Source organism: Crassostrea angulata, chromosome 10 (genome assembly GCF_025612915.1).
Source record: "Crassostrea angulata isolate pt1a10 chromosome 10, ASM2561291v2, whole genome shotgun sequence".
Taxonomy (NCBI): domain Eukaryota; kingdom Metazoa; phylum Mollusca; class Bivalvia; order Ostreida; family Ostreidae; genus Magallana; species Magallana angulata.
The window spans coordinates 5,441,075-5,466,647 of NC_069120.1; the positions used below are offsets into that span (position 1 = coordinate 5,441,075).

The following is a 25,573-nucleotide window of genomic DNA, read 5'->3' on the forward strand; positions in this document are numbered from 1 at the left end:
GTTCTCTGTACAGAAACCACAGACTTGGTAGTTAACAAGTACATTTACTCTATTTTATACTTACTCAACATATTTTATACTTACTCAACAGTTAACCCTGATTTTTTAAATAATTTGTGAAAAAGGATATCACAATTTCATGTGGTTTTTCAACATATTTTAAGACATTTGTGAGTGGGTTAATTAAATTACGCTGTCTACTAATCTTAACTGAATAATGAAAGTGGATTTTTGTACATGTTCTACGAGAAAATGTAATTATGAATTAAGAGTGAGGATAAACACAAGTACATAATATTAATGAGATATAAATTCATATCATGTCTAGAAAAACTGATGAAGGTATTAATTTGGTATACAAGTACTACATTTACAGTGTATGACTAGTTTTGGTTCTGGAGACTAAATTCAATCTTCAAGATCACAATGGTGTGAATAAAGGCCATTTTCTTTTATTTTTTAGCTCACCTGAGCTGAAAGCTCAAGTGAGCTTTTCTGATCACATTTTGTCTGTCGTCCGTCTGTCCGTAAACTTTTCACATTTTCAACATCTTCTCAAGAACTACTTGGCCAATTTCAACCAAACTTGGCACAAATCATCCTTAGGCAAAGGGGGTTCAAAGTTGTGAAAATTAAGGGTCACACTCTTTTTCAAGGGGAGATAATTAGAAATTAATGAAAATTTTTGAGAAATTTTCAAAAATCTTCTTCTCAAGAACCATTAAGCCAGGAAAGCTGAAACTTGTGTGGAAGCATCCTCAGGTAGTGTAGATTCAAAGTTGTGAAAATCATGACCCCCGGGGGTAGGGTGGGGCCACAATGGGGGGTCAAAGTTTAACATTGGAATATATAGAGTAAATATTTAAAAATCTTCTTCTCAGAAACTAATCAGCCAGATGATTCTTTATAATTGTTAAGACTTTGGCCCCAGGACAATTCTTTGGCCTCACAAGAAGGTTCAGAGTTTGATGTAGGTTTATATCCCATATATAAGAAATTGTTAAAGATCTTTTTGAGAACTGCAATACTCAACATGTGATATGACTATAAAATCATCCTGTTAGAAAAGGGACTAATGATTATAAACATAAGAATATCCAGGGGGGAAATGGATTTTATTTATACAGGATCTACATGTATTATTGTACATTATCCAGATAGTTTGTATTATGACTCCATTAAGCTGATTTTATCATACCTATTGTTCCTCAGGTGAGCGATGTGGCCCATGGGCCTCTTGTTTGAATAATGATATTTGAACTTAAATAACTAAGATTGGTTTAAGATCATCCATTTATAATCTATATATTAAGTAGTAACAAGTTTGTAAGGCCAAAATAAATAGTGGTTCATGTTTCCAAACTAACCCTATCTTTAATACATAAAACTGACTATACAATTTTATGGTTGATTGAACATTTTAGCTTAATTGAAACCATGGAGTGCATGGTAGTCACACCTTAAAATTGCTGTAATAACATCCATATATGGAAGAATTGGCTCTTCTCTTTTTGTCATACTGATAGACAATAACATTAATTAACATACTTTTAATAATGTTAGAGATTCAAAGAGAGATGTATGTATAAACGCAAAAACAAACCATGCAGGGTTTGGATTTTTCTTGTTATGTTTGCTACTTTCATACCTCTGTGAACCCCTAATTAAACATACAGAATTTTATTTTTTAATTGACACATATGGAGACATTTCAGGGTATTTCACATTCCCTTTAAAGATCCCTTTGTAGACTTAACCAGTTCATAGAGAAAAGCCAGTCATTTTAAAACAATTTATTGTAGTAAAATATTAGTAACATCTGTTTGCTCAAAAATTGAAAACATAAAAAGCTAAGCAGTGATAATCAGATAAGTGTGTGATTGTTGCATAATCATTCAGTGAATAATTACTGTGTTATTGCACATTGTTTGAGCCATATATTAAAATCTACATCATTCTACACGAGCATTCACACAGTTTACAGATTAAAGCATGTATTGCCTAGTCATCAGAAGCCAAGTGAAGTTGTTCACACCGCATACACTCAAAGTCCCAAACTAGCATCTGTCACAATTCAAACATTTTACAAGTACTCAGTTCCTTTCACTGCAGTCACATCTTTTAACGAACATGAAGCCAACATGAAGACCTTTTTTCCATCACTAATATGGATATAATCAGGATGCGAAATGTTACTGAGGATTTTTTATAACACTGTAAATGAATTTGGAAGACTTTTCCTGGTGAGTAGAGCAGAGGAAGTGACACGGACAGGTAGCTGATGCAGAGAAATACACGTCTATATTGTGTTATATCAGAGATTCTGTCAGTGGTGATATGGTGCGGGGTACCATTCAAGGGCAGACAATCAGGGTCTATCACAGATCTGTATTAAGCGAGCGACGGTTGTGCTGCTTGTCATCATTTCCCTGAAAGCATTAAAAATAAAAGTATTCTTTAAATATTTCAAAGGAAGGAAGCTGGAAATTTGATAAAAAAATTGATATAACATTAAAATATAAATGACCTACGTCTTGCTGTGCTTTTAATCTTTCATTCAGAGCTGGAAATAAAGAATTAGACTAATTTAATTTCCTTACCAACTAGTCACATCCATAGGAATATTTGCATAGAAAAAGAGGAGATTTTGCTAACCTTTCATTAGTTTATCATCCTCAAGGAACCCAGGGGAGGATTTAACCTTGTCAGCACGGCTCCTTGTATCTGTTTCAAATTATTCAAATTATATACATATTCTCAAAAATTGAAAATTACTCTCTTACCCTTAATATACTTTTTCTTATCGTTAACCAAGGTCTTAACGTTTATCTTTAGCAAAGGAAGTTGTCAATGGAGAAAAAATATGAAAATAATATCGGTTGATAATACATCAAAAAAATAAATGAATAGATAAATAGATAAAAGACGGCCTCACCTAGACTGGAGGGAGTGGATGGAGCAGGTGAGGACTTTTTCACTGTGGGGTCTATTTGGGCGAATATATTCCCTCCCAATGGAGAGGCAGCACTAGGCTGGGAGTCAGGATCCCTGCTATTCCCAATGGTCAATTTTTCTTCAGGAGTTTTACTACCAGATCGGTCTGGTGTTTTCGAACGTTCTTTGATGGGAGTTTTGGAACCTGCCTTATCTGGAGTTTTGGAACCTGCTTTATCTGGAGTTTTGGATCCAGATTTATCTGGAGTTTTGGATCCTGGTGTGTCTGGAGTCTTTGAACCTGTACCGTTTGGGGTCTTTGAACCATTTTTATCAAATGTCTTGGAACCTGGCTTTTCAGAGACAGTTTTTGGAGCACTTTTTTCTGAGGAATTTTTAGAGTCTAGTTTTTCAGGAGTCTTTGAGCGAGATCGTTCTTTGGGCACTAGAATCTTTTTTTTACTTTGATCTGGCTCTTGATCTGTCTTGTCTGAACTGTTCACAGCATCCTCCTTCTTTTGGTGTCTTTTGTCATCCGGAGTTAGAAGGGGCTCTGATTCTGTATCCTCACTGATCTGTTTGACGTAAATATTTTTTATTAGAATACATATATTCACATGTATTTGACATGTAATGACTAAATAATTTACTTCCCTTTTTTAATACACTATTAGATTATTAAAATCACATGGAGATGATCATTGTTCACATTTTTAAAGGAGGAAAGGGCTACTTGAAAAAAAGGAGACTTTGTGAATTTTCAAATGACTGATGTTGACTACATTGCCTTTCAAGAGTATTGCATCATCATTTACATCACCGTAGTTATCTTTCCTTCTGATTTTTGATTTTACATAATGTTACCTTGTATTTTGAAAGTCAATGACTTTAAGGAGTCATAAGGACTGATTTTAGGTTTTTCCATTCGATTAAATTACCGTAACAATGTTGATATGTATAACATATACATTTGTGTTTGGGATGATTTTTTAAATAGCTGATATACTCATTAGAAACATACACTTCTGCTCACAAGACAGTTGAAAAAAAGAAGGAAATTCATAATAAAAAATAAACATGTATTATATAATGAAAAAATGTATGAAAGGAAGAATTTGGGAAAATACTTCATGCAAATACATGTACTATGAGTTTTTTTAAGTATTACATCACTCTTTAACTCTTTATAGTGTATTAAATGTTTGGTAAAAGTGGATTCTCTTAGTCACATCCTTGCTAATAAATCCTCGGGGTTAAAGTCCAACCTAGAATACTGATCAAAGATCAACATTTTTACAAATTAAACAAAACATTTTAAATGTAATATCTACCGTTACTACAGTAACTGTTTTACTGAAAGACCTTCAACGTTAACTGAACGTTTAAGAAGAGGTTGAATATAAAATCTCACAGCTGTGTGGATGGGTAGTTGACTATGTCGGATATTTCACCTTATCATAAGTGGCTACTACAGAGAGAAAAGCTGCTGTGTAAGCTGACAGCCCTTACACACCGAGATCTGCAGGGAAGATGCCTTGTAGTGTTTATCTTGTGAAATCTTAGAGCTTAGTCAATTATTTGGCCTGCCTGTTTTGAGTACCGGTACTTTTTACCCCCCCCCCCCCCTCCATTTAATTTTAAAGCCATTAAATAGGTCCACATGTACTTGTGGTGCTTCTAAATATAATGAATTTTTATTGAAAGTGAAACTACTGGTATTCCCTCTAATAAAAAAGAAAATGAAAATGTATAACAATTCATTTGCACATTTAAGATAACTTTTTTTAAAAATATACTGTGTAATCTTTTAAATTAATTCAGGCCAATTTTGGTGGAATATGGGTTTTTTTGCTTAGTCCTGGATAATATTGGGGATGCATCGGTTTTCAGTTTCAGTAAAATAACTATTTCAAAATCTGTTTTTATCAAGGATGTAAATTTGTGGGGGACGGTAGCTGCAATAATGTAGCCCTCTCTGATTTTTTATATCAGCCTCCACAATTCTAATGATTCCTCAGTACTTGCTTTTAATAAATGTACACTCAACAAAACTTTCAAGTGTTCACCCAGTATAATGTATTTCCTATAGGAAATAAGCACATTTATTTGTCTTGCCGTCAGGGTTACTGATTTTCACTTAACTTCCAAATTGTTAGGAACGATGCATTGACCTTGACCTTAGGTTACGACCCCAGATGTTGACCTTTGCTAAATATCACTAACACTTCCAGTTTGGTTGAATTCTGCTCAGAGCTTTTTGATTGATTTAAAAGTTGCGTATGAATATGATATTATGTTTACAAAATAGAAAAATTATATCAAATTAACATTTCTCTTGGATTGCTTAATATTTAAAACAAAGTCGAGGTCAAAACAAACAGCAAATTTAAATGAATATGATCTGTTGTGGAAACAATGCAGACACCAATATTCCGACGGTTCTGTTGTTTGTGTTTGCAGTGATCATTTTGGCCATGTTAAGTGGTTTTCTTTTTAAATTATCACCAAAGACTAAAATCAATCAAAATAATGACAATCATATTAAGCATGCGCAGAAAAAATCCTATTTTATGTTTTGACATTTAATCACGGCTAAATGATTAAAAACGACCTTGTTTTACTTTATCTGTGCTATTGATGAGAAGACATATCAGTTACGAAATGTTGAAAATTTTACATCATTTTATTTCAAAATTCAAAATTATTCTATTTATTATGGTGAGCACTTGGACGGTTTGTTGAGTGTATATACTTATATTCATATAATTATACGTAACTGCTCGCAAAATAAAAAATTCTGAAGCATTATGTAATCGGGAACATGTAATGACTTCCCTCACAAAAGAAACTGGAATCAGCATGATACATGTATATAAGGAAAAAGCCAGAGGTAGACAGAACAGAGATCAAATGACCAAAAAAAGTCAAATAAAGTCAGGGTTTATGGAGGCCATAAAGAATATGTAACAGTTTCAACATAAAGTTCATTCACTGATATAAATTGTCTCGATAATCATAATAGAAAGCGGTAACCACATGTATAATCAACAATAAATCATGCCCAACTCGTCTGCCTGTAACATGCCTCATATGTTGAGTACGTATATATAACACTTACTATGTCCAAGTCGTCAAACTGACAAAAGAAAACCGTGCCTTCTACAGAGCATCTGAATTAATTTCTCATTCCTGCTCTCTAATTTTATTCTAATTTTATCACAATTCCTGTGTGAAAGGCTTAATCTTTTGTTTTACGGTAGTTTACATACACAGGTATAAGAAAGGTACAGAAGCCTTCAAATGAGTTTAAAAAATAAATTGTCATGTTCTTTATGACAGGAGTTCTATTTTAAATCAGCTCTATATTTAGAAATCATTCTTTAAACCTGCACTGTGTCAACTTACAAGATTTGCTGTGGACTGCTGGGCATTTTTCCGCCTGAACGCTGCAGAAGAGCGGTTTCTGTTTTTGGGTGGAGGGGCTTTCCGATACTGAAAGTGAAACCACTCAATTTAGAACCACATCATGTAAGCCTAGAATCCTATAGAATGATAAGTAATGGACGTACTGATCTCAGAACTGCAGTTTCTCTTTTGATGGCTCCAAACTCGGAGTCATCCTCATCTTCATCAGCAATCACAACATCAGGGTTGTCCGGCTGTTTGTAGCTTCTGAGAAAAATTCAGAAGCATATTTATGATGGAGAGTGAACACAGGCAAACAAAATTGTACAATTTTCAACAGAACTAGATTGAAAAGACATCTTTATTAAAAATGTATCCATACAAGGGTTCATTATAAAGGAGAATCACTAGTACTGGTATATATTATCTATCAAAATACAACTGAACAGTGATACATTGAAGTTTTACCGATAACAGTAGCACAACTGAATCAGTAACGAGTGATTTACCCTGAGTCAGAGACAGCGTCGGGGGACAGAGTGACCGTTATCTTGGGCCTCAGTGTCACCTCAGCCTCCTCCTTTTCATTCTGAGGCTCCTTCGGTTTTGGAAATCGGGGTCCTTGACCCTATTTAAAATAAAACATTTGAGGAAACGATCAATAACATTAATGGTTTGGTGATGCCTCTTTATTTCTAGTATTAATAGTGTCAGATTTCTAGACAAGATCGTAATGCAGGAATGGTGACTTGAAGAATAATATTGTATTTTAATATCTCTTGAGTTTGACTGAATTGATTGGTCACCGTGCACAGTGATGCAGAATTCACTGCAAATTTTGTAAACGAATATCCTTGTGTGTTGAGCAGTGTTGCCTTAGGATGACAAGCGAGTTTCATCACTCTTGCCTAACAACATCAGACATCGGTCTCTGGAGAAATTACAACAGGGACACATGTTTATGACAGAACACAGGAAATGGTGACTAAACCACTGGCGTAAAAATGTCCGTCTGAAATACCTTTGGCATCCCCATGATAGGAAGGCCCTTGGCTTCAAAGGCCTTGAATGCCTCACTCTGGGGTCGTTTCTTTGGGGTGGGGCCAGGTCGGTGTTGGGCCTCTTTAGATTCATCCTTCTTCTCAAAGGCTTTTAATTTATCTTTGAATGATAATTTTTCATCTGTATTTTCCTTCGAATCTTCCCTGCAAATAGAACATGGATTACATTATGAGTTTATGTTAGAACTACATAGGTGTTGGGAATTCCAGCATGTTACTATGAGTAAACATGAGTCATCTCTCAAAAAAATATCAATTGTATAAACTCTGATAGCTAAAGTGCACTCAATGTCAATGAGATTTTAAATCAGATTAAACTGAACGTAAGAAAAAATATACAGAGAGAGAGAGAGAGAGAGAGAGAGAGGGGGAGGGGAGGGTAGAAGAATACTACTGGCATAAAGTCAGTGATTTGTGGGTAGAGGGTGAGGGTGAGGGTCAGAAGTTACTATAAATGAATGTCACAGGGGAAGAAAGAGGTTAAATCTATCACCCCACTTACTCTGAACTATTTGTCTCAGAAGTGTCAGAAAAACGATCAGATTCCAGAGACGAGGCCTCCATTGTGTGTGTTTTATCACCTACAGTAGGTATGCAGTAAGGGGTTTGATTAGTATTGGCAGGAGAAGTTCTTGGCCAGTGGTCATAAGGAGTTCATTAACTATAGACACTGATAGGGCAATGTGTGAGGAAGCTAATAAACCACTTGTAAACAAATTGTGCTCTAGTCTGCATAGTCATCTAGCATCTGGGGAGAGAGAAAAGATGGGGAGGGGGTAACTATTTGAGTATTGTATGTACATGTATAGAGAGAAATCAAGGATGCATTGGTATTAATATTGTAGAACGGAAATGGTGCAATATACCACAAGTTTCTTTCCTCAGTAAACAAACTGCAAAGTCAGCCAGATTTGCTGAATACACATCTATACTACCATAATAATGTAAATATTCAGATGAACCAGGAAACAATGTTAAACCTTCTCAGCTATTGTCACTGATGTGTCAGATCATTTTTTAATTTAAGATATGCAACTTTTATAACATGGTTGTAAGAATCCCACTTATCTCTGAATTTACATGATTATTTTGATCTATAATTGAATCATCTATTCAATTGGAACCCCATCTATTTTCAAACAAGAGCTTTAGTTGAAAAGTAAAGCTATTCACAGATTGAGTTTTTATTTCATTGTACATATGACACCTCTCATGTTCAGATATTCAGCTCGAGTAATTTCCTTGTTTTATAAAGCATTTGAATAAGTTGGACATGCTCCAGACCAGCGATTATCATTATAACACTTTTTTTTTCTGTGGGGAAATAAATGAACTCTTTAATGAACATCAGGTGTGGTTGCTATAACTGAGATTAACATTGATGCAATCTGTTTATCATCACAGAATGAAATAACAAGCCAACTTTTTGCATCATCTGAGATACTTGGTATACCGGTACTTATTATGGAATCATGTTAATTTGTTGGGGCCGTTTTTTGTTGTTTTTAATTTTTTAATTTTGAAAGGTTAATTGGGATGAAATTTTATGTACTACAATAAAAAATAATATCTGTGTTTCATAATTTGATGTTCGATGTTCCCCCAATTTTAGGATTCCAAAGTAATACATGTGCTGTGTTTTGGAGAGTATACATGTAGTTTCAGTTCAGTTAGTTGTATTTCATCTGCTATACACTAGGTTATTAGGCTGTGTTTGGTTTCTGTTCTGTGTTGGAAGCCTCAGAGTTTTTGATGGGACAGAGAAATGGTTCCCTTGGCTGGGATCAATAGCAGAAGAGGTGGTTAATAGGAAGTTATGATACCTAGCCATTCATCATTACTTGACAGGTGGAAAATCAATTTGTGGCCTATGTGACAAGCTTATTGTTCCAACACCACCCCCAGGGGCATGCAGTATAGTACTTCACAGCCCGCAGTAGTCACTATTCATTATATACCTACTCATTACACCTCAGTTAAAACTTTTATGGACTCTGCGGATTTTCTGTTCTCTTTATACAATAAGTGAAAGTATAACTTCATTATGCGTTACTCTGTTACCCTTTTCCCCCAATCTTTACAGTGTTACATGGTGAGTGTAGGGTTTCTTGACAGCTGACAGCCCCACACGCTCTATCCATCAACTCTGCAATCCATACCCTGTGTCACTTATTCATCAACCATACATACCGGTACTTAGCCTTATGTATCATATCTTACTGACTTACCCTGTTTTTTTCTCCACGTTGTTTTGTTTGATGGCTTCCTCCTTGCCGGGTTTTTCGTTGTTCTTGTTTTGATCGTCTGCTGGTTGTTTCTCTTCGTTGTTGTCGATTTCTGGAGAAGAATTCCGTTTCCTCCGGCGACAACAACACTGGAAAACTGCTACAAGGACTGACATACTGAACAGTGCTACTAAGGTGCTAGCTATAGTCAACACCATGGTAGACCACGAAGCATCTCCCTCGGCAACATCCGCTTGCTGAAGTGCTTCTCTCCGGGATAACGAAAGAGACTCGGGTTTGCCAGATTTTTTTGCACTATATTCAAAAATCAAACCAGCTTTTTTCCATTCACTTCCTTTTATAGAATCTGTCTGAAATTTGTTTGGTTTTGTTTTTGAATATTCAATTACCTTTAAAACCGAATCACTGGAAGGGTTAGGTTCTGTGTGCAAATCTGAATGAGCAACTTCCTGAATCAGGTTAAGAGTATTATTTTTACCAGCTTCAATGGTTTCAATGAGTTGATTGTGATGTGAATCAGGCATGAGAAATTCCTCCTTTCTTGGCTCACTAGGGGGTCGTGTAGGAAAGCTCCATGTCAAATCACAGCACACACACAACACACAGAATATCCATACCCCCATCCTACACATCTCACAACACCACACAGCATATAACACCAATACACAGGATTTTACCAATAGAGATACTAAACATTACTCCCGATTGCTAAGGAAGAAACAGAGTGCACTGACATAAACATTTCCTCAGGCTAAAAGGTCATTGGAGTGTGTACGTAGTCTCTCTCCAGTAATCCTGCGTTTAGTCTGCCGAAATTCTCTTCATAATTAACACAATGTTGTCTTAATTGTAGGGCCTCACAATAAACATCCATTCAGACTGATATTTAAAATCCTGTTTGTTTGTCAATACAGGGAAATGGCTAGGTTCATCCAATGACCTGGGAAGGCATACACTGATTTTAAAATCAATAAATCTGCAACCTCCCTGCACAGGGCAGAACAGTGCTGGAGTGAGTAATGGGACTGATCCTTGACAAAACCGCTCACTGAAGCTGCACAGAGTGCTACACCAACAGGTGCTTCGTTACACTAGCACGCTAGCCCAGCACAAACAATGCACGCTCTCTGATGAATTCATATTCCTGTGAGGGTGAAAAACACCAAAATATGTACACAAGAGATAAGGCTGGTTCTTGTACTGTTAATACCTAAGATCAAAGGAATGTGACAGAGGGGGCCCAATGAATGGTGACTCATCTCCTTCAATACCCTATACACTGCATAATGTCATTATCTCCTGTCTACACTTGCTTAACCAGCATAATTTAATTGTGTAAGGCTATGTAATAAATTGATCTGTATCCTAATTGAGCAATTCAGGGCTTTTAGGCACATGTTCTAACCATTCATTACTTTTTCTACATTTTGTCAAATAGTAGAACATGTATAAACATATCAGCCATTTATTTCTACCATACAAGGCCTGTTCACCTGTCATATTTATTTTTATGCTTATCACATAGATAATCAGATTTTGTAAAGCTTGGCTAAAAAATAATTCCTAGTAATAGAAAATAATGGTACATTTATAACAGGGACTTGCCTAATATAAAAAAAAATGTCAATTATTGTGGAAGAAAATCTTGTTACCTTGAGACCGGTAGGCAAGTGCTGCTTGTGATTGAACGAGGAAATACTTCAGGGCACGAGGAAGAAGACGCTCTGAACAACTTCAGGTTTTAAGTCGCTCGTTATGATAATGCCATTACTGCTGACAACTGAAATGCTTACAAATATCAAGTTTTGTCATTATCAGACTTAAAAAAAAGAAAGAGAAAAACAGGTGTCGTATACATAGACATTGTATTAGGAGAAGATCACAGGGAAAAAATTAACCAGGAATTCACACAATGAAGTTTTTAGGCCTGATTCCTCCGTTGCTTTTAGTTATTGAAATTTTAGGAATGCAATGCCATTTCACGTAACACATAAATGTGCCCTGTGCTTGTGAACTCAAGAGAATTACTTATCTGCAATTCTTTTCTAAAAGCTCTGAAGCAAATATTTGCAGGGGGAAAAAATGTGTTGACAGTGATTGAACAATCCTATTTCCATTCGTTTGAGAACTCAACTTTGTTTGAATCACGAATATGGATTTTAATACACCTAGAGTTTCAGAGCTATCAACAGAGTTTATAATTTTTTTCCATGCTTGAAATCAGAGGAAGATCAGAGTGGACCAGTCCCCCCCTTAAAATTAAACATTATTAGATTTTACACATTTACAGAAAATAGGCTTTGGGTCCCCTTTTCAAAGAAAACTTCCTTCAACACCCTTGGACACCCCCCCCTTCTTGATCAGTGCCTGGTTTCCATCTTGTTAAGATGTCCTATGTCTGAGCATGTGATTAACTGATATTGTAATAACTGGCTGCATATCATCAATCATTATTAAAATTTCCCCCATACTAAAGTTATTTTCCCAGTAAAGTAGTAAAGGAAGTTAACTCAAATTAATTTTCTTTTTCCTTATATTTTGTTTTCAAAGAAATTAATTTTGCTGAGAACAGTAAACCCCTTCACGGTAACTGAAAATAAAGGAAGTTTAGGAGCATATTTTTGTACAGTTGACCTATTTTTTTTTTTTTTTTTTTTTTTTTTTTGAGAGAGAGAGAGAGAGAGAGAGGGGACTTGATTCTAGATACAGTTTTACTTACAAGGAATAGGACCACATGACATGGTAGATTTAGAACTAAGCTGTGTATCGAAGGATACACTGTGTACCGGTACATGATATTTGTATCATGTCAGTTCCCCAAACCCACACTTCATTCATGCATTTTTCCTACCACAATGCAAAATTCTTGTTTCCTTTTATTACATCTGCAAAGAGATGTGATATGTTTAATCCTGTTCACTCATCTTCAATATTTGTTTGTTATTCAGCCATTAGTAAAGTTCAAGAGTCACCTTTACTATGAAGAGAAGGACCATGTTGCTGAAACAGAGAAGTCCCTGAAACCATTGATTGGATCTCAGGTACACTAGTATATCTATAAAAACCAGTAATTTGATCTCAAGTAACAAAGAAACCCAGAAACCTTTGATTTGATATATAAATACAGGTAAACTAGAAACCTTTGATTGGATATATGAATACAGGTAAACTAGAATCTCTCCAACCATTGACTGGATCTCAGGTAAACTAGAATCCCTCCTACCATTGATTGGATCTCAGGTAAACTAGAATCTCTTCAACCATTGACTGGATCTCAGGTAAACTAGAATCCCTCCAACCATTGACTGGATCTCAGGTAAACTAGAATCTCTCCAACTATTGACTAGATCTCAGGTAAATTAGAATCTATCCAACCATTGATTGGATCTCAGGTAAACTACAATCCTTTATTCAGTAACAAAATCTCAGGTAAACTGGTATCCCTCTAACCATTGACTTGATCTCAGGTAAACTAGAATCCCTCCAACCATTGACTGGATCTCAGGTAAACACGAATCCCTCCAACCATTGACTGGATCTCAGGTAAACTAGAATCCCTCCAACCATTGACTGGATCTCAGGTAAACTAGAATCTCTCCAACCAATGACTGGAGCTCAGGTAAACTATTATCTCTCCAACCATTGACTGGATCTCAGGTAAACTACAATCCCTCCAACCATTGATTGGATCTCAGGTAAACTGGTATCCCTCAAACCATTGATTGGATCTCAGGTAAACACGAATCCCTCCAACCATTGACTGGATCTCAGGTAAACTAGAATTTCTCCAACCATTGACTGGATCTCAGGTAAATGAGAATCTATCCAACCATTGATTGGATCTCAGGTAAACTACAATCCTTTATTCAGTAACAGAATCTCAGGTAAACTAGAATCCCCCTAACCATTGACTGGATCTCAGGTAAACTAGAATCCCTCCAACCATTGACTGGATCTCAGGTAAACTAGAATCCCTCCAACTATTGACTGGATCTCAGGTAAACTTGAATTTCTCCAACCATTGACTGGATCTCAGGTAAACTAGAATCCCTCCAAACATTGATTGGATCTCAGGTAAACTGGTATCCCTCAAACCATTGATTGGATCTCAGGTAAACTAGAATCCTTTCAACCATTGATTGGATCTCATGTAAACTGGTATCCCTCCAACCATTGACTGGATCTCAGGTAAACTAGAATCTCTCCAACCATTGACTGGATCTCACGTAAACTAGATTCCTTCCAACCATTGACTGGATCTCAGGTAAACTGGTATCCCTCCAACCATTGATTGGATCTCAGGTAAACTAGAATCCCTCCAACCATTGACTGGATCTCAGGTAAACTAGAATCTCTCCAACCATTGACTGGATCTCAGGTAAACTAGAATCTCTCCAACCATTGACTGGATCTCAGGTAAATTAGAATCTCTCCAACCATTGATTGGATCTCAGGTAAACTGGTATCCCTCAAACCATTGATTGGATCTCAGGTAAACACGAATCCCTCCAACCATTGACTGGATCTCAGGTAAACTAGAATCCCTCCAACCATTGACTGGATCTCAGGTAAACTAGAATCCCTCCAACCATTGATTGGATATATATATACAGGTAAACTAGAATCCCTCCAACCATTGATTGGATCTCAGGTAAACTAGAATCCCTCCTACCATTGATTGGATCTCAGGTAAACTAGAATCCCTCCAATCATTGACTGGATCTCAGGTAAACTAGAATCCCTCCAACCATTGATTGGACTTCGGTTAAACTACAATCCTTTATTCAGTAACAGAATCTCAGGTAAACTAGAATCTCTTATTCAATATTTGGTCTCATGAAAACTAGAATCCCTGAAATACTTTACCTTATTGCAGTTAAAATTATGAATAGAATCTCTTATTCATTGAAGGAATTTTCAGATTGACTAGGCTCCCTAAAACTATTGATTGGATCCCAGGTAAACTAGAATCCCTCAAACCACTGATTAGATCTCAAGTTAACTAAAATCTCTGATTGATTACAATCCTTTATTCATTAATAGGAATTCAGGTAAAATAGAATCTCTTATTCAAAATTGGATCTCAAATAAACTAGAATCTCTGAAAACCATTGGATATCATGTGAATTAAAATCCCAGAAGTTATTGATTGGATCAAAGGTAAACTATAATTCCATAACCATTAAATGGTTCCCTTGTAAACCACAATCTTTGAATCCTTAAATAGATTAAAGTTATTAATTGGATTTAGGCTAAACTAGAATCCCTGAATCATGATTAATAGATTTGTATGTAACAGAATTCCAAAGTTTATGATCGTTTTGGATCTCAGGTAAACTAGAGTCCCGGAATCCTTAATAAGATTTTGGGTAATCAAGGAACTCTTAACCATTGATTAGTCCTGAAGTTTATTATGCACATTTACAAGAACTCAGGAATTGCTGATTAGATTTCAGGAAATTACAAATTAACACGAATCCCTGAAGGATGATTGATTCTGCAGTAAATGCACATTTACTCATTTTCCTCAAGTAGAATTCAAATTACAACCAACAATGGGATCCATGCATCCAGTGTGCATCCTAGGTCATCCTGAATCACATGAAGGATTTACAAACACTAAATTTAAAATGTTAAGTTAACAAAAATTTGAATCCTTCAAACCACAGATGAAACTAATCCCTGAATCCACTAGGGTTATGTATATATATATATGTAAAATACTTACTAGGTATTAGGATTTATCCAGGAGTCCCAAATGGTTGGTAATCTTAAAGTAGAATTGCAAGAGAATGTTTGAGGTTGACAAGAAATTAGAGAGACCTGAAATTAAGGTGGAATAACACATCGTCACAAAATGGCTGACCTCTGATCGAAATGTATGTATAGTTTATTTATCATTATACCTTTCATAGTAAAAAAAAATTTACTGTAAATATGAGTGATTTTTCTAGGTGTGTTATTCCACCTTAAAATTTGAATGTTTGCTTGATCCTGCATATAAGGTAAAAACAGCTGTAAGTGATTTTTAGCCATTATGTACCTACCGGTAATTGTTACATGTTTATGGTAACTTCATGCTAATCATAAAAAAATGACCTGATGGTTTATGAATTTTACAGATGATTATGTACAAAAACGGATCATCACAGGGCATAGCCTATGAGGATGTCTTTGAAGGAGTATACTATCCAGCAGTTTCCTTGTACAAAAACACCAAGGTTGGTTTCAATAAACGCCATTAAAGGCACCTGCACTAACACTTTTAATAAATCTACAGGTTTCATTCATTCTATCATGCCATTTATTTATATTATCAAACTGTGGCTCACAATGTCACATCAGTTTTTCAAGAGAAAGAAGATATTCATTGTAGGTTTTACAATAACAGATTCTTTACTTTAAATGTGCATATAAATATAGAAAACATGAGCACCATATAGAAGTACATGTATGTTGTATGTTCTGTACACAAGTACAGCTGATCCTTGTTTGCTACAGGTGACCATGAACTTTGGGCCAGACTTTAAGTGTCCTCCGCAGGGTCTCAAGGACTTCAGACCGGTGAGTTAAGATTTTTATTGAAGTGAAAAAATTCAACATTCAGAGAAATCATTCTTTTAATTTTTTGTTTCAGTTAAAAAATACCCAGGTTTGTTTTTGTCTTTTAAAATTATTAGTTGTTTATCATACTACCAAAAGAAATTTGAATTGTAATCAACAGAATCTACTCCTTCCTTTTCTTGAAAAAAAAAAAACATGTTTCATTGCAAACAAAGATTTATTAAGCAAGTTATAGTTCATACCAATTGTATGAATTCAATTTTTTATTTCCATTCAAATGTTCAAATAGAATTTTTTTTCATCAAAGTTCAAACCAAGGTCAGTAAACATACGAGTAAATACGATGTATCTATGAATTTGTATTTTCAGATGTCAGATGCTGCATCCCAAACAATGGTGGAATATGCTCTAGCAGATATTATTTACCATGTGGAAAATGAAGGGAAATTGCCCGAGTTTTAAGAACATTTTTCAAACAATCACCAGTGCCACTGACAGAAACATTCAGCCGAGCCCTGTCTGAACAAGTGTCCCCCTTAGCTCCTGTCTGTGTTTGCTTCACTGTAGGGCCTGAGTATCGTATCAACTGTATGGGCTGAGAGCCTGCTTCAATGAGGCTAAATCATACATGCATGGAACTGTAAATTGTTTTTAGGAAAGTAAAACATTTCTTCATAATTAAATGTGAAATAAAATGAGTAAAACATTCATGTATTTTGCATTTTATTTATCATTCATTTAACATAGGCTACAATAGTGAAAAAGATAAATAATGGTGTATTTTTGAAATACAAATGGCAGTGGACTAGAGGAGATTGTGTCTATGATTCTATAACAGGACCATTCTTTGTCATTGAGATCCTCTGTATACTTTCTTCAGTTCATTAATTAATGCTGTCAGTATAGGATTACCCCCATGTTCTTCTATCAGCTCAAAAATGCTGCAAAAAAACAAAAACCATTTACCTGGTAAATGACACATGTATACATTTATTACAGAGGAGAGAGTGTAAGGGCTACAACTTTTTTTTTAAAGTCCAATTGTATTTATAATATTGTGGCATACCTGTTTTCCAATTGTATTAAGATTTCTTTAGTGTATTCAAAAGAGCCTAGTCGATGTAGACACTCTACACAGTACTTCTTGACATCATTGTCTGTAGTTCGCTGTCTCAATATATCTTGATCAGTGTTAAGGATCTCTGAAATCTCCTGATAAACTACCTGTTTGCTTTTAAATTAAATTTTCATGTGAGAGGATTATAAATGTATTTCCAGTTTGATCTTAAGCAAAATCTTTGCCAGTCATAAAGCAAGAAACAAATACAATAACCAGTGATGTTCATAGACATACAGTATACATTTGTATTTATTTTACTTTCATGTTAAATACTGAAATCTGATTGGTGTAGACGCAGTTGATAATCCGTTCTATTACCCTCAGCGTTAGCAACACACTTAGCAACGGGTAACATAACGAATTGTTACATGCGCGTAAATTATGCGCATACGGATCGCCGTAGAATTCACGTCATTTCTATATAAAAGCAATATAAAAATTCTCTAAAATTAAGACATTCAGTATAATAAAATATTATTGTCGGTTGACAATGTTTTCCTCGGGGTGTCAATTTCAACTGTTACCCTCCCAAACAGGCACTATTTATATATTATTAATTCACTGGAGGAAGTTGAGCAGCAATTTCTTCAATACTTGTGTGATACTATCCAAACATCTACGATATCTGTAATTAAATTTAGATGTTGTTCTTTTGATTCTTTTCACCTTTACTTAATCCATTTTGCATATTTATATAAGTATAAGGGTTCCTGTAAAAGACCCACTACTGTACTTTACTTTAATTTTCATAATCTGCAAATCTTAAAGAACAAGAGATGTTTGTGAAACACTTATGCCCCCCCCCTTAAAGCTTAAAGAACAAGAGATGACTGTGAAACACTTATGCCCCCCCCCCCCCGGAAATATCCACAAGGAAAATGAACGTCAACTGCAATTATTTGGAATTTTTCTAAGTCCAAGGGGCATAACTCTGTCGAAAATTGCTCTATCATACCAAAATCAAACTTGACCTAGATATTATTTAGATAAACCTGTATACCAAATTTCATATCAATATGTGCACCCTCTGCGATGAAAATGAGCAGAAACTGCAATTAAATGGAATTTTTCTACGTCCAAGGGCCATAACTCTGTCGAAAATTGCTTGATCAAACCCAATTTCGAACTTAACCTAGATATTATCATGATAAACCTGTATACCAAATTTCATTTTAATATGTTTATCCTCTGCGAAGAAAATGAACGGAAACTGTTGGTGGACCAATCGACCGACCGACAGATAGCAGCAAAGCAAAATGCCCTCCCTTCTTCGAAGGGGGACATAAATAAAGAATGAATAAATGTTTCAACAGCTCAGTAGCAGATATTTTGAATTGTCCAACCTAATGACATGAGAAATTTTAAATGTAAATAAATAATTGGGTTATTTTTTGCTCCATGTTATTTTCAACCAATCACAGTCATAAAAGACTTCCCTCCAAATACAGTTGTGACGAAAGACTGTAACCTGCAGTTTTCTATTGGTCCTATTTGAATTTGTTCACTGTCAATTAGGGTGGATAAAGCAAAGATAAGATGGGGTTAAAGTTTTTCTGTAAAAAAACCCCGTGCATTTTGTTTAGTTAAATACAATTTTCCTGTAAAGTATCTTCTTGAGACAGGAGTCAAAATTTCCCTGTACACAGAATCTTGGACAGATGACTGGTTTTTCACATTGTCAAGGATACTTATGACCTGTGTGTCATCCTTACTGCTTCTGATGGCGTGGATGATGGGGAAGGAAAACTTGCCCTCTGTCAGGTCCTCGCAGTAACTCTTGTTGGCTTCATACTGAAATCAGCATTAGGATGAGACAAAGACTGGAATGCATTTCAAGTTATGTTTCTTGCCATGTAATACTATAGTAAAAGATGCTTACCTCTTTAGAGTACAGATTAGCATAATCATCTCGTATTTGGAAATACAAGCCTAGAGCATTTAATAGTGGAACAAAATCTCTGAAAAAAATAAATCAAAATTGATAAATAAGCTAAGAAATTGGGAATAACATATGCTAAAATTCTAGCTACTGAACTTTCTTACTTTTTACAGTCACTAAAGAGTTGCATTAATCCAACAGCTAAACCAAATAGTCCTCCAGTTTCTGTAAAACACAAGTATATTAAAAACTGGTAATCTCAAAGATTAGGATCACAAAAATTATATTTTATTGATTTTAGTTACACGGCTATGGTTTTATTGCAAGAACTATTAACTATGTCAAGTTATTGTTACAGTAGTACACATATATGACTTTCCTGTGACCTTGACCTGTGACTGGTCTATGACCTTACTTTTTATAACCATGGCCTTGTACTCCTCCTCTGTGGGACACACCACTGCATCCCTCCAGTAGATGTCCATACCTTGCCCACGATGCAGTTCCAATAGCTGAGCTATGAGAGAAAGTCTTTGTTCTGAACAACTCTGAATCTGTTGGTTATACTTAGCCACAGGCTGCTAGTGTGATACCTCTTTTATAAAACTTGTGCATGAGCTATTCTCTAAAGGCTTACATCAGGGAAATAGTATATGTCAGGGTTTGGGGAAAAGAGCTCTTACACTCGCAGTCAGTGAATAAGAGTTTATCATACAAATGCATATTTATATTTTACTGTCTAATGATTTACAGTGTTGAAAAAATCAACAACCAATCCAATTACGGTATATTAAATCAAATGGCTTAGGAAACAACTTTGAAAGACAGGTTCTCAAGATCTTAGCTAACACAAGAATTGGATCACACTACAAGAAACCTTAAATAAAATCCAGACTGGCATAAAGCATGTATTGAATTCTTATGTACTTCCATCTCAAATAAAACATAACATTAACACCCCATTTTTCTATAATATTTATTATTTTGTGCATTGACGTCCGATACAAGTAGTCGCTCATAAAAAAAATTCTTCAATTTCAAAATACCATAACATACATTTTATCAATCCAAACCAAACCATTCGCAAAACTTCATGAAGTTTTGCTACCTGACAAGCACCTTGTAAGTAACACTAGAAATTGTGCATCATATATGCATCTTTGCAACATCTAACATGTTCAAAATCTTTACATTGAATATTTAATTCTTAAATAAAAATCGACTTTCTCGTGCCGTCCGGAATTGTCAGAATGAATACTACCTGAACATACTCTACCCGTAATCACCTTCGAACCCCGCCTACCTCATGAATATTCATCATTACCACAAAAGAAAATATTTTCAATCTAAATCACTACATTCAAACGAAAGAAAATATATTACCTGTAAAAACTTTTGTGCTCTCTGGATGGTCCAGCTGAAGAACTTTTTCTAAACCCAGGAAGTAAACATAATTGGCAGAATTTATAGTCTGTGGCACTCCATATATATTGTGAGCAACTGTGAAAAAAAGAAACAACACTGCTATATACATTATATAATTAAAAAAAAAAAATTGTCAAACAGGTCTAAAAACATGGTGTAGACTATACAAATTCTTTCTCTAAAAAGTTTCAGAACTTGATGCTACCTGGTATGCCTCTTCTTAAATTTGAATTATCCTCAATGTCATCAATTCTACAAATATTAAAAGAATGTTTGGCTTTAATATCATGTATTAATAATTGTTCAATGTCTTTATCATTTAAATTAAAACAAGAAACCCATTGTAGTAACAGTTGTCAAGTGATTTTTGGTATCCCTCTACTTAATTTTTTTTTTAAGCCAAAACTCCTATTGCATTCTCAGCACTGCTATTAGATGTCGTGATGAAAAACAAATTAAAATCTTTATCGTGTAAAAAAGTATTTCTATGTATTTATTTGCTTAAAAGGACATTTTTTATGCCTTTTTCCAGTATATTCAAATGTTAAACTTTGCATCCCTCTGACAATTGAATCCCTCAATTGGCTCCATTACAGATATTTGTGTAAGAGTCGCAACAAAGCGGAACAGTATAAATACAATATCAGGGTGCTATATAATAATAAATACTGTGGTTTCATTAATATTCAAGGGTACCAATTTTCGTGGAAAAAGGGAAAATCACACTTTCAAGGATACGTAAATTCGTGGCCAATGACCCTATCAATACAAAATAATAGCAGAAATTGCACTTCAATGAACATTTAATTTCATGGATAAACTTAACAACGAAATCCACGAAAATTGGTATTCAGCGAATATTGATGAAACCACAGTACAATATCATTGGAGTACCAATTCAAGTATTTTCAGGAATCTGGTAAAAGCTGAGTTAACTTTGTATGAGTGTATAATGCAACACATTAAAAAAACATTTCCTGACAGACCGGTATGCTTACTTGATGGGTTTATTGTTGTCCTCCCTTTAAAAGGGCGTGACCCTTCGAATAATTTTGATTACCCTTTAATCTCACAATATTCTGAGCCATGTTTGATTGAGATTGACCCAAAGGTTTTACCACAATGTATAGAGTTCACAGACAGACAAACAGGTGAACAGTCAAATAACATGTGAATACAAAAGCTGACACAAGCTTACAGCTGATGTAAGCCTAGCTGCAGGTCTGTAGCTCCCGGTCTAAAAAAATGTGGATGGATGACCTAGGTGGTCCATTAAAATATTTTCAGACCAAGAGCTACAGACCTGCAGCTAATGTAAGCCAAAAACATAGCAGCCATATTAAGATTGAGAATAAAATGAACTTGCTTTTTTTTATTCCGTTGAATATTTTCTAGTCCACTGATAAGAATACCAAACTTGTGAAACTATAATAATTGTAGAAAACGGTATAATTATCACCAATGCTTACACAGAATACCTTAATTTGAATTAAATCATGATGTACACAGAAAATACCTACAATAAACTTGCATTATGCAGCATCTGAGTAACCTCCCCTATCAGTTTTAACTTCTCCTCAGGTATTTGAAGCCAACAGTTAAAAGCCTTTTGAGGTAAAAAAAGAGAAAATTATTTTACTAAAATGTGCATATCAGAATCTGAAAACTTGTAATCTAAAATAGAAAAAAATGGCTGAATAAGTTGTCTTTATTCAAAATACCAACTTAAACAATATATTTTTTAAATGGATTAAATTTGATTGATATTATGAGAATTAAGCATTGATAAAATTGATGAATAGCTTTGACTTGTCAAAGTTTCATCTTGCTAATTTTCTCTTAACCTTTTTATGTCTATGGATCTCATTGTTGTTATGTAAGCTTTTCAACAAATAATTTTTTTGTTTCATTTTACAAACAAACAAGCTTAACTGTACAGTTAAAGCAGATTAGTTTAAATGGAGCTCTTTAGAAGGACTTACTGCTGATAGCTTGGTCCTGACTTTCTTCCCTGGTATCTGGCATATGTAGCTGTAGGGCTCCAGTAGCACCTGTTGAAAAACATGAGACATCACAACACATGAACATGTACATTGCTTATATTTACATTTGTAAATATGTTTCCTAATATGAACCTATAGAATAGCCAAAACGTTCAATTCTGTATGAACTTCTTCATGACGTCACAATGAACATAGCACGCGCTTATCGCTTGGATTATTGTTAACTTAAAATCTTGGTAATTTTAACAGTTCTGGGCGATTTGTCTTTTTCAAACGTAAATATAAGTAATATACAGCAATGTTAAAAAGTTCACCGGGATATGAAGTTGGTTGGTACGTGATCAAATCTACCGAGAAGCCCTTTGGGCTTCACAGGATTTGATCATGTGACCAACCAACTTCATATCCTGGTGAACTTTTAAATTTGTTGTTTGTTTCTTAACTGAATTCTGTAATTTAATACAGTTTCATCGATATAACCATAATTTAGAAATTACCAATGAATGTCACAAAGTCTTAAAACAAATAAATTATTAAAAGTGATTTGTAAATTTTCAACTATGAAATATAATTGTGATTTTTATACTGAATGTAACAACTACTCCTTTGCTATGCTCAACTGTTTACATGTAGTTTCTGCTCTTTGTACTCATGGCAGATGTAATTCTTATGCAATATGGGTAATTTAGTTGCTTTACAGCAAAAAAATATTTTTGTTACTATTCAAAGTTCTTCAATAGATAGTTTGTATCACATAAACATTTTTCCTTCACTGATTGAAGAAGACAGACTTTGTGTAATGTTAACAGATGATTAAAATCAGAGAAACAGTGTCAAACTACATGTACATCATAACATGATAAAGAGATTCCCAACATAAGAATTTAAATAATAAAGGTTTGTCAATCACATACAGAAAATGCTGAAATCTAAAAGAACACCCTGTCTTTGAAGGGGGTATATTGTCCCTTTGCCCTCAAGCTATTTTGTTAAAACTTTAAATTCCAGAACTTTTCAACAAGTCAAGCTAGTATCACACCATTTATATACATACTTTTTCATTGACATCTTGTTTTTCGCTCATCCTGCTGTGACTGAGATTCTATAAATAGACGTCACCTGTGTAGATAATGGTTCATAATCAAAAACAAGATCCTCAACTTGGTCAAATATAATAACTTAAACACATATATTTTACAAATAGTAGATATACCTTTTCACAATTAATACACAAATCAATAAATATAAACATCCTATAGCATGAACGTAGGAATATGATACATTTCAAAACAATATGGAATATGGTAAGGTATGGAATATGGAACAAAAGAAATCAATTTTAGGTTTCCTACCTAAAATTCTACGGAAAAAACACTTACACATCAAACAATAATCAAGCAATCCCCTGCTTCTTTGTTTCTTTATCAGCTGTTTCTCAAAAGTCTTTCTTGTTTACTTAAGGTACTTCAGTTGTAAAGTAAATACTTACAACTTAACGATTAACCACCTGGATATCTTGTAAATTGAAAAATTGTGCCAACTGCAACGTCTTTTATATATATAGCAATGTAATGATCATACATGTATCTGACTTATAGTTGCTTCCGGATTGAAATGGCCACGTGTTTTCTATATTTAGAATTCCAAAAATAAACAAAATCTCTCTCTCTCTCTCTCTCTCTCTCTCTCTCTCTCTCTCTCTCTCTCTCTCTCTCATACACACACACACATGAACACCCATTTTCAACCCATTCAAAAGACTTTTTAAAATCAAGACCTTGAAAATACACATTAAAGCTAGTCACCTTGAAAGGATACTGTAAATAGACAAACGTTTATCTATCTATACAAAGTCTCTTTAGTAAAAAAAAATGATAATAAAGAACACTTTCGTGCAACTACTTTTTCATGCCGACCGTGTTACTGATCTTTATCAGTAATCCAAGACTGGTAAAACGGTCGGTCGAAATATTTAATGTTTGAATGATTTCTTTCCTTTTTTCATTCATTCATTCATTCAGTCAGTCAGTCAGTCAGTCGGTCAGTTTATTGTCCCCTTTTCTGATGTGTACATGTAACCAAATGTCCATGTCAATAATGTAGATTGTATCTAAATATGTCTGTATGTTGTCATATCGAGGGTATATATAATGTATGATTGATTCAGAAGAAGATAATATTTCTTTTTATATTATTTATCAAATTTAATTAAATGACCACTTCTTTCTTTGCAGGTCATGGTCTGGGAAATGTAAAATTGGGCCCCATTCCCAAACATAGGTAGTCACAGATTACAAAGCTCACCAGCGGCGTAGCGTGACCCAGATATATGGGTAGGCAAAAATTGAAGCCAAAGGCTTCACTGACGCGCGAAGCGAGGAAGGGGGTAGATGCGGGAGGGGATACCCCCCTCCCGCAGGGGGGGGGGGGGGGGGGTTAGGGGGGCCTCCCCCTAGAGTTTTTTTTTAAAAGGGCGCAAAAATACCACTTTTGAGAGTAAAAAATTGTTAGTTTCAACAAATTAGTTATGAGTGTTTTTATGGAACATTATGTAAATTTAAAATATTTTATTTCCTATTCTCAGTCACTACATTCATTTCGAAATAAAAGCAAACCAAACTTATATGTTTCGTTATTGAAATATTAATATATCATTATTAATATCATTAACCATACTCTGCATGTTTTTGTAAACAAAACCAACAACCGTACTATTTCTATATCAACTTCTTTATAAGTCATAACTGATACGGCACATGTATACATATATTACTAAGAGTAATAAGTTTTTAGTGATAAAAAAAACTTCTTGTGTATGGGGTTGTAATCTTGATAGATTCGGAGGGCCCAGCACTCTGGGTAACTGGTTGACTCCGAGTTTCATTCACCAAGGATTTAGTTTTTGGATTAAAAAAATCGTTAATTTTTTGCATTTT

General features: G+C 34.7%; 3 protein-coding genes across 6 annotated transcripts in view; 1 reads left to right on the forward strand and 2 right to left on the reverse strand.

Annotated features, from left to right (window-relative positions):
- Positions 1 to 16,922, forward strand: part of LOC128167068 (set1/Ash2 histone methyltransferase complex subunit ASH2-like) — a 32,515-nt gene extending 15,593 nt beyond the window's left edge. The window contains exons 15-18 of the mRNA XM_052832581.1: positions 12,595 to 12,687; positions 15,769 to 15,867; positions 16,148 to 16,210; positions 16,580 to 16,922. Coding sequence (XP_052688541.1) covers positions 12,595 to 12,687; positions 15,769 to 15,867; positions 16,148 to 16,210; positions 16,580 to 16,672 — 348 coding nt within the window. The 3' untranslated portion in view covers positions 16,673 to 16,922. The remainder of the gene's footprint in view (positions 1 to 12,594; positions 12,688 to 15,768; positions 15,868 to 16,147; positions 16,211 to 16,579) is intronic.
- LOC128167067 (neurofilament heavy polypeptide-like) lies at positions 1,779 to 11,464 on the reverse strand. 3 transcript variants are annotated; one of them, XM_052832578.1, is made up of 11 exons: positions 11,299 to 11,450; positions 9,629 to 10,790; positions 7,361 to 7,544; positions 6,849 to 6,967; positions 6,504 to 6,606; positions 6,340 to 6,426; positions 6,053 to 6,070; positions 2,936 to 3,509; positions 2,656 to 2,724; positions 2,532 to 2,563; positions 1,779 to 2,429 (listed from the first exon to the last, which is right to left on the reverse strand). In XM_052832578.1, the coding sequence occupies exons 2-11, from the start codon at positions 10,276 to 10,278 to the stop codon at positions 2,379 to 2,381; spliced, it is 1,887 nt and encodes a 628-aa protein (XP_052688538.1). In that variant the 5' UTR covers positions 10,279 to 10,790; positions 11,299 to 11,450; the 3' UTR covers positions 1,779 to 2,378. The 3 variants fall into 3 exon arrangements, with proteins under 3 accessions (XP_052688538.1, XP_052688540.1, XP_052688539.1); XM_052832580.1 differs by lacking the exon at positions 2,532 to 2,563 and having other exon boundaries at positions 11,299 to 11,464; XM_052832579.1 differs by lacking the exon at positions 6,053 to 6,070 and having other exon boundaries at positions 11,299 to 11,443.
- On the reverse strand, positions 16,921 to 24,257 carry LOC128167069 (geranylgeranyl pyrophosphate synthase-like). Of its 2 annotated transcripts, none has more exons than XM_052832582.1 (12): positions 24,127 to 24,257; positions 23,692 to 23,756; positions 22,617 to 22,685; positions 22,155 to 22,240; positions 20,840 to 20,886; positions 20,593 to 20,709; positions 19,625 to 19,726; positions 19,374 to 19,434; positions 19,210 to 19,288; positions 19,019 to 19,121; positions 17,277 to 17,391; positions 16,921 to 17,151 (listed from the first exon to the last, which is right to left on the reverse strand). In XM_052832582.1, exons 2-12 carry the CDS (start codon positions 23,719 to 23,721, stop codon positions 17,061 to 17,063), a joined length of 900 nt encoding a protein of 299 aa, XP_052688542.1. In that variant the 5' UTR covers positions 23,722 to 23,756; positions 24,127 to 24,257; the 3' UTR covers positions 16,921 to 17,060. The 2 variants fall into 2 exon arrangements, with proteins under 2 accessions (XP_052688542.1, XP_052688543.1); XM_052832583.1 differs by having other exon boundaries at positions 24,017 to 24,170.
- Positions 24,258 to 25,573: the final 1,316 nt, after the last annotated feature.